Source organism: Callospermophilus lateralis, chromosome 3, assembly GCF_048772815.1.
Source record: "Callospermophilus lateralis isolate mCalLat2 chromosome 3, mCalLat2.hap1, whole genome shotgun sequence".
Lineage (NCBI taxonomy): Eukaryota > Metazoa > Chordata > Mammalia > Rodentia > Sciuridae > Callospermophilus > Callospermophilus lateralis.
In genome coordinates this window covers 170393552-170409507 of record NC_135307.1, presented here as the reverse complement: position 1 = coordinate 170409507, position 15956 = coordinate 170393552, and the positions used below count along the sequence as shown (strand labels likewise).

Sequence of the window (15956 nt, the reverse complement as noted above, 5' to 3'; positions counted from 1 at the left end):
AATGGCAGTGCTGGGGCCCAGGCCAAACAATAGATCTGCAGGAGTGGGCAGGATGTGTGGGTGGAGTTAGGGGTGAGGCTTTGTTGAAGTTGAGCTATGCCAGGCTTGAAGAGGATGCTGAATGAGGAAGGTCAGGATGTGGAGTACATCCTAGAATCTAAGAATCTGTGCTCTGAGGCAAAACTGAGAGTTTCCATTGGTTATTAAGGGGTTTTCTTTGATTTCCAGGGACTCCTAGGTGCCTAACTCTTACGTAGCTGCCCTAGGACTAAGCTTCACAGCACAAGGGTTAAGTGAGACAATGTTCTGGTTATTTGTTGCTGAGTAACAAGACTCTTAAAACCAGAGGCTTAAAACCAAAATGACTTTATCATTTCTTGGGATTTTGGATAAGGCATGGTAGGAAAGACTCATCTCTGTTCTAGATAATGTGGAACAGCTCAAATAGCTCCAACAACCCAGATGACCTAGTAACTTGATGACTGATTCCCTCAAATAGGAGGGTAAACCAGGTTCACAGATCTGGGGTCTCTCCCTTTCCATGTCGTTTCCATGTTTGGTTTTTTTCCCCACAGGTGGGAGAGGGAGAGCATCTTGGTATTACCAAGAGTTTAAATTCAGGTCTTTTTTAAAGCTCAGAGCTGGAGCTGACACATTTGTCACTTCCACCACACTCTTCTGTTGGTTAAATGGAGTTAGGCTCAGTCCAGATTCCAGGGTTGAGGCCCATAAAAGACGGTTATACTGATGGGAGCTGTGTTTTCTCATGGGGCACTGAAGATAACAAGAAGGGCTCTGGGGCTCACTTATGCAAGTTAAGGGTCTCCTGATTCTTAATTCTAGGCTGCCTTCTCTTTAGATAATATGGTTAGAAAGCAAATAGTGGGGTGCAAGGTAACCCCTGAACTTCTCCCACAGAATTAGAGGTGGGTAGTCTGGTCTGCCACTTAATCATCAGGTTATCAAGGAGACCTGGAGGTGTCTTCAGTCTTGTTAGGCATGTATTTATATGCCAGGTTCTTTTATTTTTATTCTTTTTTGGTACAAGGATTCCAAGGGTGCTCAACCACTGAGTGCTATCCTCACACCTCCGTTTATTTTTTATTTTGAGACAGGGCCTTCGTTAAGTTGCCGAGGCTGTATATGCCAGGTTCTCAACCCACGTGTTATTTCATTATCCCTATTTTTATTGGTACATTTTAATTATACATAATAGTGGGATTCACTGCTACATATTCATTCGTACATGCACATAACATAATTTGATCAACTTCATTATTCTAGAGACTATTTTAGAGACTATTCTAGAAACTCGAATGCAGCACTCCCTCTTCTACAGGATTGCACCTAACACCAACACCACAATACAGTCTTCGAGGTCCTTTTCGCCGGGCGGCAGGGGACGGGGCAGAGCGCTGATGGGCCCCGGGCGTTCAAGAGGATAATTCTCAAGTTGGCCGCCGCGGCTATATAGTCCACCACTAGGGACTCTGTAGCTGTTACCCCGCCGCCGCCGCCGCCGCCACCACCCGGTGAGAAGGGCGAAAAGTAGAGCGCTGGGGCCACTCGGTTGGGAAGTGAGGATCTCGCATCTCCAACCCTGGGGTGGACGTAGATCTGCGTTTCGCTCTAGGACCTACAGCGCTCGCTCTAGGACCTCCGCTTGCGCGCCCTGCCCACTCACGCACGCACGCACATTAGCTCCGCCCACAGCGCGGCTCTGGTCCCTCCCTTTGGATTGGCCGCCCGAGCCACCGTCCGCACAGCCCCGCCCCGCAGGGCCAGGCGAAGCGGAGCCGGCCGTGCGGTGTGTGAGTGTATGTGTTCGCGGGGCGCCGTCTCAGCCCCGGGAAGATGGTGGCGGCCGCGGCGGCGACTGAGGCGAGGCTGAGGAGGAGGAGGACGGCGGCGACGACAGCGCCTTCTGGCTGGAAGGGCGGGCGGCATTGGGACTGGGACGTGACCGGGGCTGGGAGGCCGGGACCGGGGGCCAGGCTGCGTCTCCCTGGGCTGCTGTCGCCGTCACTACCGCCGCTGCTGCTGCTGCTGGTGCTCCTGCCGCTCCTGCTGCTGCTACTGCTGCCCTGGGAGGCTGAGGCCGCAGCGGCCGCCGCGGCAGTGTCGGGCTCAGCTGCAGCAGAGGCCAAGGAATGTGACCGGCCCTGTGTCAACGGCGGCCGCTGCAACCCTGGCACTGGCCAGTGCGTCTGTCCCGCCGGCTGGGTGGGCGAGCAATGCCAACACTGCGGGGGCCGCTTCAGGTGAGTGGGGGTGGTGTTGGAGGGTCGCACCAGGGGGAAGCTGGGGTGAGGGGTGCTTGAGACAGTTCTGACTTAGAAGCGAATGCGGGACAGAAAGTGGGGAGGGAAGGGTTGCCCCACTCTATTTGATGGCCATTTGCTTCTGGGGAGATCACCGTTTCTGGCTTGGGGGTTTCCTGTGGCAGAAGGTGAAAAGGTGCGAGGCAGGAGTGAGGGTATCCCAAAGGTATTTGGGTGCTAAATTAGAAGAATGCTTTGGATTCTAAAAACTGTCAAAGCCAGTTTCAGAAACTGGGCCTATTTCGGATAAAGGAAGTATCAAGAAAAAGGTGAGGGAGCCAGTTCTTACCAAACACTTCATTTTAATATCCCCCTTTGCCCTAGATCCTAATGAGTTCCCCAAATGTAGAAGGTCTGGGATGTTTTGAAGAAGCAGGGCCCTGGAAGTGATTTTTTTGGTGGAGATATAAAGGAAAGGGTAGGCGTGAGAGATTTTAGGGATAGAACACCAGGTGGTTGTTGGCTAAAGGAAAGTGAGAAAGCTAGCCTTTAGAAGCTCACTGGCTAGTGAAATACAGAGCAGGTTCTGTCCTGGAGAGGAATTGGAAAGCCCTTCCTGTTTGCCCTAGTATCTGTACATATGGAGTTCTGAGTTGGCTTGGTTTGGGGCAGTATCCTTTGGACAGATCACTCATTAATTGATTAGTAGTTGTGTATTATTTGCTTCAGTTGTGCAAGGATTTCTGGATACTACACATCAATAGATTAGCCAGACTTTGGCCTAGTCCACAGGAGTTTGGAATATAGCAAGAGGAAGATATTTACACAAAACTCTAGTCACAAGAAACACACAGTCATTCAAGATTTAGGCAGATATTTTCTGAATACCTCCTGCATCTGACTTGAGGGAGTGGTGGAATGTGGTGAACAAGACAGATAGGGTCCTGCTTTCAGGGATCCTCTATTCTTGTGTGGGTGATAAACAGTTAAGAAATAAGTAAAAGAAATGACAATATAATTCTAGCTAGTAGTGACTATAGTTACCAAAATAAAAACAGGTTGATCTGATAGAGAATTATAACCAGCCAGTCATTTGAAGTACCATTTGATCTGAGACCTGAATGAGGCACTGGCGAACCTATGAAAATTCAGAGTTGGAGGGTTTGTGAGTAGCTGGGGCATGCAAGGAAGAAAAACTTGGAGGAGGAGGTAATATTGGATTTGAGCATTTGAGGCTAAGTAGGGTTTGGAAATGGGTACTGGGGGGAAAAAAAATCCCAGATTGAAGGAAGGATGAAGATGAGTTCTGGAGGCAAGATTTGCTGGTGCCTCTGTAGAACAGAGTTGTGAGGGAGAACTTTGGAATAATAAAATTATAGATCTTCTAGGGAACTCTTGAGAACACTGAGCAGATGAACTCTTTAGTTTTATATGTGGAGAAACCAAGTGTCTTCAGGACCAGTGTATAGTGGGCTAGTCTTGTAACATATTTAGTATGTTCTGATTTATGAATTGTTATCTGCATATATTTGTTGAGAGTTCCTCAGGTTTGATAGTTCTTTCTCTTCCTTTCTTTCTTTCTTATACTGGGGATTGTACAACTGAAGTACATTCCCAGCCCTTTTTGTTTTTTATTTTGGGACAGATTCTCACTAAGTCATCAAAACTGGCCTTGAATTTTTCTGATCATCTTCCCTCAGTCATCAGAATAGCTGAGGTTATAGGCATGTGCCACTGTGCTTGTTGACTCTTCTTTTTTAGTTGTGAGATATAGTGGTAAACAAGATAAAGTTCTGTTCTTATGGAGCTTACCTTTCTTCCAGTTTGGGAATAAAAAAATCCAACAATCTATAGTAGTTTTTTTTTAAGGCTGTGGAGGTAAAGAGCAGGGGACAGAGGACTTGACTTAGTTTGGAATGGGGTGAGGTTAGTCACTGGGTAAATGAGTTGAGATCTGAAGAGTAAGATGGTCCTACTACCTGAAGGGTGGGGTGCTTAGAGGCCATCATGTCCAGAGACTTGGGGATGAGTGGGATCATGGCAAGGTGGCAAGATGACTGGAGCAGAGAGAGCAGAGGGGAGCATGACAAGACTGGACAGACTGGTGGTCCAAGTATAGTGGAGACCTGTTGGTCAGATTGAGAATTTTGACATTTAACCCAAGAACAGTGTGATGGCATAGTTCACTCTTATTTTCATGATGTTAAGGCTATTAGATTATAGTTAGAGCAGGAATAGCAGGAATAGGTGAGGCCAGAGCATTCTGAATTTGAGGAACTTCCAAGATCAAGTGAATGGTTGATTGAGTCCAATGAAGGTCCTTAATGTTCTGAAAATCTGGGCCACTGTAGTGGGCAGTGGAACCCCCAGAGTGAGAAGGGGCATTTGTAGCAAACTCAGTGTATCTGTAATTTTCAGAGTAGATGGACTTACTGGGCATGAGAGTCCAAATGGGTTTCTAAGTGGGGTTTGTTAGTATGAGTCAGGGCTTCAGTAATGAGAGTCTGAGGTAGGCAGTCTGAATAGAGGCAGGGCTAGATGCTGTGTGGTGTTGCAGAGGTAAAATGAACAGGTCTTTCTTTGAAACTGGTTTGCTCTTGGGAAGGAGGCGGATTATAGTGAGGAAAAAAAACTAGATTCTACCTTGGGTGACTCAGTGATATTATTAACAGACCTTGGGACCCAGGAAAAGCTAATCTAAGTTGAATTTGTACATACTGAGTTTTTGGGGTGGTCCCAGGTATGTACATGGCATACATTAAGTGTTGGAGTCATCTACTTATGCGGGATAATATCAGGGAGTTAGACTTGTCTAGTGTCTACATGGACAGACCAGAGGATTAGAGAAGAGCCTCTTATAATGGGGAACAGACACTCTTTTTTTTTTTTTTTTTTTTTTTTAGTACCAGGGATTGAACTCCTGGGCACTTGACCACTGAACCACATCCCCAGCTCTATTTTGTATTTTATTTAGAGACAGGGCCTCACTGAGTTACTTAGCACCTTGCTTTTGCTGAGACTGGCTTTGAACTCACAGTCCTTCTGCCTCAGCCTCCCCTACTGCTGGAATTATAGGTGTGCAATACTGCGCACCTGCTGGAACAGACATTCTTGACACTCTCATATGGTATCACATGTAAGTCAAGGGGCTCTTCTAGCTATTGAGGATACTCTGAGCAGATACTAACTGATGATGTCAGTGCTCTTTTGTGGCCAAACAATTATGACTGATCCTGATGATACCATTATATTAAATGCCTTCTGGAATTTGCATTTTTAAAGATGAAAGTAAGAGGAAGTTATGTTTTTATTCTTTTATAAAAACTTTGGGATTAAGATTTTTTTGGGGAGAAGAATTAAATGTTGGTTTGGATTAGAATGATATCTGTCTTGATTTAACTTTCAAATCTTTTTGTTATTAAACTAAAAGATTTTAAATAATATCTTTCTGGTTTAGAATAGCATCAAGTCAGGGTGTGTTCTTTAAGCTTTTTATTTTGTAAATACTCTGTTGTTATTGCTATTGTAAGTCTTTTTCATCAACTGAAAGGAATGTAGGATAATAAAACGATTAGATTTCACTAAAATTATCAGTGAACATATAGTGTGTGCCAACCCCTTGGCCATCAATTTTTATATACACAGTACCATTTAATCCTCAAAGTCTTGAGTATGTTGTATAAAATTTGAATTATTGTATGATTGTGATCAGTCTCTTAATTTTTTTTCCCAAATGAAAGATGCTATGGGGGCTGGGTTGTGGCTCAGCTGTAGAGCGCTTGCCAAGCATGTGCGAGGCCCTGGGTTTGATCCTCAGCGCTACATAAAAATAAATAAATAAAGGTATAAAAAAATAGATAAATAAATTTTAAAAAAGGAGAAAAGAAAAAAGAAAGATATGGAAATGATTAATTACACCTGGGTAATTAATGGTGGCACATGCCTGTAATCCCAGGGACTTGGTAGGCTAAAGCTATGGCAGAAATTCAAGGCTAGTCTGTCAGCAATTTAGTGAGAACCTGTATCAAAATTAAAGAAATAAAAGAGTGGGGAGGTACTCAGTGGTAAAGTGCCCCTGGGTTCAATCTCCAGTCCACAAAAAAGAAAAAAAGAATATTATAGAGGACAAGGTTAATAATGTTAATTTCATTTTTATGTGAGTCTTCATAAATTAGTGGCCATTTTTTTCTACTTGTGGTATCACCATCAAAAATTTCCTGTGGGGGTTGGGGTTGTGGATCAGTGGTAGAGTGCTTGCCTAGCATGCTTAAGGCACTGGGTTCGATCTCCAGTACCATATTTAAAAAAACTAAATAAACAAAATAAAGGTATTGTGTCCATCTACAAGTAAAAAACAAATTTCCTGTAGATGATAAGTACACTCCATTACGTTAAAAGTGAAGGCATTAAGTACATTAATAAGATTAATGAAAATTAAATGAAATTAATATGCATTTAATTTTTTAAAAAGTTCCTGCTGTGTAAAACTTTCGTAAGGATGGGAGAGAATAAATCTAGTGAATTAGGACCTTTTCAATACCCATGCTGTTAAGACATACCTTCTGTAGAAGAAAAAGGAAGCATTTATTGGGCATCCATTTTGTAATCTTCACATGCAGTAATAGTAGTAGTGCTGATCACAGTAGCAGCTTCTATCATTTCTCTAGCATTTCTCATTTTTCCCCAGGCATTATGCCAAGTGTTTTTTTTTTTTTTTTTCATTTTTTAATTTACCTCCTCTAATCATTAGAGTGAAGTGATTCCCATTTCATTGATAAGTAAACTGAAGGTTGTATTATTATTATTTTTTGGCGTTGAGGATAGAATCCATGGCTTTGTGCATTGCTAGGCAAATATCCTACCACTGAGCTTCACTCCTAGCCAGAAGCTTGAAGATAGTGAAGAACTTGCCCAAGGACAAACAACTTGTGCAAAATTGGAATTTGAACTTAGATCTTATCTAATTCCCAAACCCGTTGTCCATGTTGTACCATTTGGCCTTTCATTTTTTCCTGAATCCAGTCACCCTTTATGAGCGTTCTTTGGAAGGGTTGACCTAATTCTAACAGTCTGAAAAACAAAAAAAGGAAAATAGATTTTTTACATTAGGAAAGATAGCACAAAAAATATCTTAATTTGCTTAAATCTGTCTGCTACTGGTCTGAGGGTATAAGTACCTTTCTAACTAGTGAAATGAAAATTTTGGAAGTGAAATTTGAAGAAAAAGGTAAAAATTTTCCCTTATTGTGGTTACTAAGTGTTGCCTATTTCTCCCAGGAGACTCTTAAATTCCTTGAGGTCAGGGATTTTTAACCATTTTGTTCAGTGTTATATTTTCAGAGCTTGGAATAGTGTTTAGACTACAGGTGCTTAATAAATGTTTGTTCAATGAAGGAATGAAATTCTACAGCATATTTCTTATGACCCTTTAAAAAGTCATCTGTACCCATATAACTGCTGTATATGAGTTTCATCATCATATTTCTCCGGAACTTCTCTGTCTTATTTTCTATTGCTTGCCTTGGCATCTTTCTTGGGATATTTTGCTGTCAATTCATATTGAACCATGTCTCATGTGAGGTTTCTTAACCTCATTGGAAATAATAGTCTCTTCCTTTGCACTCTTGTATTTCAGTGGCAAATGCTATTTTAGCTAACCAAAGCTCAAAGTTATGAGCAAGCCTTGGCTCTTTCTACCTGTTTATTCTCTTGAAACTCTTGTAAGTTTCCTCCTTTCCATTCCTCTTGCTGCCTAATTTACCTGGACTTTTACGCCTTTGCTGACCTGCCTCAGTTGCAATCTACCTGGTTTCTTATACCTGTAGATTCCATTCCACGCTTTGTCATGTAAATCTCCCTCAAAAAGTGTCACTATTTTGGGGCTGAGGATGTGGCTCAAGTGGTAGCGCACTCGCCTGGCATGCGTGAGGCATTGGGTTCGATCCTCAGCACCACATAAAAATAAAATAAAGATATTGTGTCCACCTAAAAAACTAAAAAATAAATATTAAAAAAAGTCACTATTTTGCTCAGAAACATTTTTTCCTTTTTTTGTTGTTGTTCTGGTGGTACAGGGGATTGAACCCAGGGGTACTTTACTATTGAGCTATATCCCCAGCACTTTTTATTTTATTTTTTTATTCTTTTTTTAGTTCTAGATGGACACAATCCCTTTATTTTGTTTATTTGTTTTTATGTTTTGAGGAGCCAACCCAATGCTTCACATGTGCTAGGTGAGTGCTCTGCTACTGAACCACCCCAGCCCTTAATTTTTATTTTGAGACAGGGTCTTGCTAAATTGCCCAGGCTGTGAACTTGTGATCTTCCTCCCTCAGCCTCCTGAGTCACTGGGATCACAAGAGTGTGCCACTATGCCCAGTAGAAACCTTTCTTTTAAAAACTCCTCTTAGGGCTGGGGTTGTGGCTCAGTGGTAGAGCACTCGTTTAGCACAGGTGAGGCCCTGGATTCAATCCTCAGCACCACATAAAAATGAATAAATAAATTAAAGATATTATGTCCAACTATAACTAAGAAAAAAAATTCTCTTATTACCATAAAATGAATCTTAGAAGAAGATTCCCACTCCATTACACACATCCCGTTTGCCCTAATCAAATCCTTTAACTTTGTAGTTTTTCTGCCTCTTTGCTAAATTCAACATTCTCTGTTCTCACCATCCCTGCATTCTTTCTTTTTTCTCTGTCCTAGGTTCTACATTCCAAACCCCATCTTCAGTTCTCTATAATCTAGAATAGGCAGTTCTCCCAGTTAGAGCCATTAGCCTTTTTTGCTGTGAGTCATCAACCTGTTCAATTCATAAATGTCTTCTAAATGATTATTAAGTGTTAGGTACTAGACCCTGCCTTGAGGATATGAAGGTGAGTAAAAATTAGGTCTTGTTCTCCCCTCAGAGAGCTGATAATTCTGAAGGGAATATATGTGCATAGGCAATTAGAATTTCATGATTAAAAATACAGGTAATAAGTGGTGCTAGACTAGTATGTATGTGATGAAAAGTCTTGGGGGCTTTGTTGGAAGGTATCACAGAAGAGAGGACTTCTGGGTAGATCTCAGAGGTTGACTATGAATAGACTCTGAGGGAGAAAGGCATTCCAGAAGGAATGAAGAGTTTATGTGAAGACATTAATTTCCTAGGATTGTTATAACAAGGGTACTGATGGCTTATAACAACAGAAATTGATTTTCTCAATTCTGGAAACTACATGCCTGAAATTAAGGTAAATGTAGGGCTCTGTTGTCTGTAAAGACTCTAAGGGAGAATCTGTTCCATGCCTTTCTCTTAGCTTCTGGAGTTACCATTAATCCTTGACATTTGTTGGCTTGTAGATGAACTTTAGTCTCTGCCACCATTCATTCAATTTCACATGGCAGTCTCCCTATGGGTCTTTTCTTTTAGGTTACCGATCATATTGATGTACACGCATGACCTAATACTAACCTGATTGTATCTGCCAAAATCCCCAGTTAATAAAAAAGGTCCTATTCACAGGTACCCAGGGCTAGGACTTCAAGATATCTTTTGGGGAGACACAGTTCAACCCATAACATTTAGAGAACTGAAACATCAATGGACATGATTGGAGCAAAACTTGTGAGGGGTACAGTGGTAGAGGGTGAGACTACCTTCAACTTCATAGTGCATCCTTGCCTAAAGTGAACCATCAAGGCATTCCAATTTCTGCCTGTAGTGATTGTTTTGAGATAGACCTGTTAATTAAGCTGAATCAATCAGAGAGAATCTCAGGACTTTTGCTGGGGACTTCTTGCTGCCTGTATTTATGAAGCAGAAAATTTAACATCTTTTTTTGTGTGTTGAGGCTGAAAGGTCTAGAATTATTATAGGTAGTATTGCTGTTCATAGAGGAATCTACCTGTGATCAGAGCACTTCAAGAAGAGGTAGGATGGCAGAGAAAATGGAGCTAGAAACTTGATGACTTTCTGAATCTCTGGATCAAGTTTTGCTTAAAGATGTACTCCTTAGGTTTGTGAGGTACCACAGTCCATATTTTTTCCTGTTCAAGTTGATATTCTGTTACTTACAATAAAATAGTTCCTGACACATGGAGGAAGATAGCTCACTAGGATTACTCAGCTCTGGCTACTATAACAAATTATCACAAATTTTACCTATGTGAAAGGTTTCCAAGATAGGCAAATACTTTTTATTTGCTACAATGTAGCAGAGTAAATACAAATAAATATAAAGGCCTGTGGATGTGGCTTAGTGATAGAGCATTTGCCTGGCACGTATGAGGTCCTGAGTTCAATCCTCAGCATTGCCCCCCCCCCCCAAAAAAAAAGTGTGTGTGAATGGAGAAGTAGAGTATGTTTATGAACAAAACAGATTTTTACTAAATATAACTAAGTGATTAAATACATATGTAGGTTGTCTTTATCTTGAGAATTAAATGTCAAAGTAGGCACCTAGTGCTATGATCGAATAGAAAATTTACGTTGTTTTTTCTTTTTAACACAATCCTGTTTCCCAAACTGAAATGAAAAACCATAGTTGCACTTTTTTTTTTTTTTTTTGGTACAAGGGATTGAATCCAAGTGCCAGACTACTAGCTGTATCTCCAGCCTTTTTTAAAATATTTTTTTAGTTGTCCACAGACTTTTATTTTATTTATTTATATGTGGTGCTGAGAATTGAACTCAGGGCCTCACACATGCTAGGCAAATGCTCCAATACTGACCCACAATGCCAGCACCCCATCCCAGGTCCTTTTTTTTTTTTATTTTGAGATGGGGTCTTGCCAAGTTGCTGAGGGCCTCAGTAAACTGCTAAGGCTGGCTTTGAATTTGTGAATCTCTTGCCTCAGTCTCCTAATTTGCTGGGATTACAGACTTGTGCCATCATGCTGGAATCCAGCGCCTTGCACTGGCTAGGCAAGCGCTCTATCCCTGAACCACACAACCCCAGCCCCTGTAGTTGTACGTTTTAAAATAATTTTGTCTGAAAATTTATCAGCCATTAACCATTTTTTTTTTTTTTTTTTTGGTGGTACCCTATGGGTGCTTTACCATTGAGTACTTCCCCAGCCGTTTTCGTTTTTTATTTTATTTTGAGTCACAGAGATTACTGGAATGTACCATCACACCCAGCTGCCACTAACCTATTATGTAACTTGTCTTTCACTTAAATAATACTCTACCATTTTATGGAATTTCCCAAATGGATTTTGGCAAAAATGATTCCCTTCTATAGACTATATACTATTTTACTATTTTGTTACTTTCTTCTTTCCATTTTCCTTTTTTTTTAAATCTCTTAGTTTCCAAACTCATCCTTTATTATTATTATTAAGAAAATTTTTTTAGGGGCTGAAATTGTGGCTCAGCCTGAGAGCGCTTGCCTAGCATGGGTGGGGCCCTGGGTTTGATCCTCAGCACCACATAAAAATAAAGGTATTGTGTTATGTCCATCTACAACTAAAAAAATAAATATTAAAAAAATTTTTTTCAGGGCGCTGGAGTTGTGGCTCAGGGGGCAGAGCACTTGCCTAGCATGTGCGAGGCACTGAGTTCGATCCCTGGCACCACATAAAAATGAACAAATAAAGGTATTGTGTCCATCTAAAACTAAAAAAATTAAAAATAAATAAAAAAAATTTGTAGTGTAAATGGATAGCATGCCTATTTGTTTATTTTTATGTGGTACTGAGCTTACTTTGACCTCTTTTTTTAAAAAAATATTTTTTAGTTTTAGTTGGACATAATATCTTTATTTTATTTATCCTTTTTTTAAAGTATTTATTTTTTAGTTGTAGGTGGTCACACAATATCTTTATTTCATTTTTACATGGTGCTGAGGATCGAACCCAGTGCCTCACATGTGCTAGGCTAGTGCTCTACCACTGAGCCACAACCCCAGCCCTTATTTATCCTTTTTTTAATGTGGTGCTGAGGATCAAACCCAGCACCTTGCACGTGTAGGCGAGCTCTCTACTGCTGAGCCACAACCACAGCCCCACTTTTACTTCTGTTTAATATTTAATATTTCGAGCATATGGAAGAGATGCAAAGAATAATAAATGAACATCTGTGTATCTGCCACCTAGCTTTGCTTAATTTCCTTCACATTGATGTGAGTAATAAAATATTACAGATACTAATCTAAGTTCTCATGTTACCCCTCTCTAATTCTGTTCACCTTGCTTTCTCTCCAGAGGTAACTAGTATGGTGAAATTAATGTTTGATATCTCCCTTGCATGTTTCTACTTTCACTGTGTGAAAACACACACACACACACACACACACACACACACACACACCCCTTTCTACTCACATAAAGTCTTATTTTCAAGATTAAATGATTTTAAAATTTTGATGGTACAGGACTGTAAGCCCTGGGGAGGCTGAAGCAGGAGAAATGCAAGTTTGACACCAGTTTTGGCAAGTTAGTGAGACCCTGTTTTAAAACTAAAAAACAAACAAACAACAACAAAAAAGGGCTTGGTGTATAGCTTAGTGTTAAGAGGAGTTCTACTGGGTTCATTCTGTATTACTACACCAAAACATGCCTTTCGTGTGTTTGTTTATTTTATTTTAATTTTTTGGTACTGGGGATTGAACGGGCACTCTACCATTGAGCCACATCCCAAGGACTATTTTCATTGAGTTGCTTAGCACCTTGCTGTTGGCTGAGGCTGGATTTGAACTCATGATTCTCCTGTCTCAGCCTCCTGAGATGCTGGGATTACAGGTGTGCACCATAGCGCCCGGGCTGTGTGTTTATTTTTTTAAATCTTATAATATTTTTGAAATTTTTGTTGATAAATGTACTCGAGTTGATTTATAGTTATATGTTCTATAATTTTTATAGAAGAATTCCAATTTATTTACCCATTCTGCTGCTGATGGGTATTTAGGATTTTTCAAACTTTTGCTGTCCCCAATAATGCTACAATTAACATTCCTTACATATTTATTCATTTACCTGTGTTTTATTTTGCTGGAGGGCAGTGATTTTCAAACTTTTGAAGCACCTTCAAAATAACTTTTTTGTTATCTTCTTTTGGAGGTGTGGTCTCATTATGTTGCCCATATGACTGCAAATTCCTGGGCTCAAGTGATCTGATCTTCCTGCCTTAGCCTCCTTAGTAGCTGGGACTACAGGTGCATATGTATTTCAAAAATTATTTCCTTGCTGGTTTTAGGTTGACATGTCATTGACATATATTATGTTTCAAAAAATGGATTTATATGATTGCAAGGATAGAATTTCTGTGTATTATAGAGTTACTAAAAAAATTCCATAATATTATTTTTCAAAAAAATGTATTGAGTGGAATCTATATTTCATAGCAGTTTGATAACCATTTTTATTAATTTAAAAATACAAGAGTAAGGGCATCTTTAGCAATTTTTGTATGGGTTCCTTTTCCCTGTTAAATTCTTATTTTCATTGTAACTCCCTCGGGATTATCAATTCTGTCTCATTGTTTTGGATACCATGTAAAAGTTCAGATGATTTATATGTACATTTTCAAGACTTTTCTAGTTTCAGCTCTTAAATATAGATCTTAGATTCATTTTAAGTTAATATGAGGTCCAACTTTCTTTTTTCACATGTGGCTATTCAGTAGTTTCAGAATCATTTGCAGAAGAGACTATTGTTTCCCTATTATTGAATGATCTTGGCTCTTGTCAAAAAACTATTGACTCTAGATATATATAGGTTTTGTTCTGGACTCTCAGTTATAGTCCATTGACCTGTATGTTACTTGTTTTGTCAGAATCACCCTGTATTGATTACTGTAGCTTTGCAATAAGTTTTAAAATCTTCCCACATAGTTAAAAAATGTTTAATTTTGTGATAATTATAGATTTGCATACAGATGTAAGAAGTGATACAGAGAACTTCTGTACCTTTCATCCATTTCCCTCAGTGGTAACATCTTTTCTTTTTTTTTTTTTTTTTGAGAGAGAGAGAGAGAGAGAGAGAGAGAGAGAATGAATGAATTTTAACATTTATTTTTTAGTTTTCGGCGGACACAACATCTTTGTATGTGGTGCTAAGGATTGAACCCAGGCCACACGCATGCCAGGCGGGCGCACTACCGCTTGAGCCACATCCCCAGCCCTCAGTGGTAACATCTTGCATTACTATAGTTCAAGATTACAGTCATAAATTGATGTACTCCATCAACCTTATTCAGATTTCACTTGTTTTACATGTCCTAGTTTATGTGTTTGTGTATAATATCCCCCCCATAGAATTTTATTCTAATATATTTCTCTGCTTAAAGATAGTTCATTTTTAAAAATTTTTTTCTACTTGTAGAGGGACACACAATGTCTTTGCTTATTAATTTATTTTTTATGTGATGCTGAGGATTGAACCAGTGCCTCATACATACTAGGCAAGCATTCTGCCACTGAGCTACAGCCCCAGCCCCTTGAAGATAGTTTATTGAGCATCCTATCATACTTCTCTAATACAAGTGTTTATATGCAAATGAAAAATTTTCCTATGAAATTTAGACTCTATGTGTTGAAAATTTTCTTTTGGATTAACTAATTACCATAGTTATTTATTTATTTATGCCAGACTAGGATGCTCTACCACAGAGTTACGTCCCCATCCCTTTTATTTTTTATTTTGAGATAAGGTCTTGTTAAGTTGCCCAGCCTGACCTCGACTTCATGATCCTTCTGCCTCAGCCTTCCAGAATTTTATGTGTGGGCCTCAGTGCCCATCTACTGTGGTAATTTTTGTATACATGGAGAAAGTCCTATAAATGTAATATACATTTTTATAAGTAATTTTTAAACACTATAGGTAAATTTTTAGTGGGAAAACATTTTCTTACTGAGATGGATGGTTGCATGGTATTTCTAGAAAATCTGTGGATGATGGAACTTATTGCTAGAATGAGACAGGGTTTGTGTAAATCTTACTCCTTTTTGTGGGGTGGGAGTAAATGCAAATCTGAGAAACCTTATTAAAATAAATAAGTATATCTAGATGGAAGAAATTTTATCATGGTATTGTCTCTCAAGTGTTTGAATCCATTCCTTTGCTTTTGCTAGGTGGAAAGTCTTCAATAAGTTCCTGAGGAGAGACCAGAAATATCACGTACTTTTCCTCAGGCAGATTAACTCTAGGAAAGAGAGTGAGTGGAAGATATTGTTTAGAAATTTATTCAATTCTAGTGATTCAGACCTTGTATTTCTTGAAAACTTTTCACATATTAACCCAAGTCAGTTGAAGGCTATTCTTTGGGGGTATATCCCTTGGAGTAAAATTGCTGGGACAGGGGCTGTGGCTGTGGCTCAGTGGTAGAGTGCTTGCCTTGCATGTGTGAGGCACCACATATAAATATATAAAATAAAAGTCCAATGATAACTAAACAATATTTTAAAAAATTGCTGGGACAAAGCACGTAAATTTTAGATAGTGCTAAATTGTTCTTAAAATAAATTGTTCCAGTGTTTTATTCCCATCACTCATGTTTGGGTGATCTAGTTATGTTTCTTCATGTTATTCTGATGGTTTGGAATGACATATAGTTGTTTGATTTTGCATTACCTTTATTACTTGCAAGGGTTAGTAACTTTTCATGTTTAGAGGTCATTGATTTTCTTTTTTTTTGTATTGCTTTTTTTTTGCCCATTTTTCTTTTATGTCATTTATCTTTTTTAAAAAAAATTGGTTTATATGCGTTC

General features: G+C 39.5%; 1 protein-coding gene across 2 annotated transcripts in view; it reads left to right on the top strand.

Moving 5' to 3' along the window:
• Nucleotides 1–1780: 1780 nt before the first annotated feature.
• Nucleotides 1781–15956, top strand: part of LOC143395726 (attractin) — a 146332-nt gene continuing 132156 nt past the window's right edge. For both annotated transcript variants that reach the window (XM_076851591.2, XM_076851590.2), the window contains exon 1: nt 1781–2261. In XM_076851591.2, the coding sequence (XP_076707706.2) occupies nt 1855–2261 (407 nt within the window). In that variant the 5' untranslated portion in view covers nt 1781–1854. The remainder of the gene's footprint in view (nt 2262–15956) is intronic.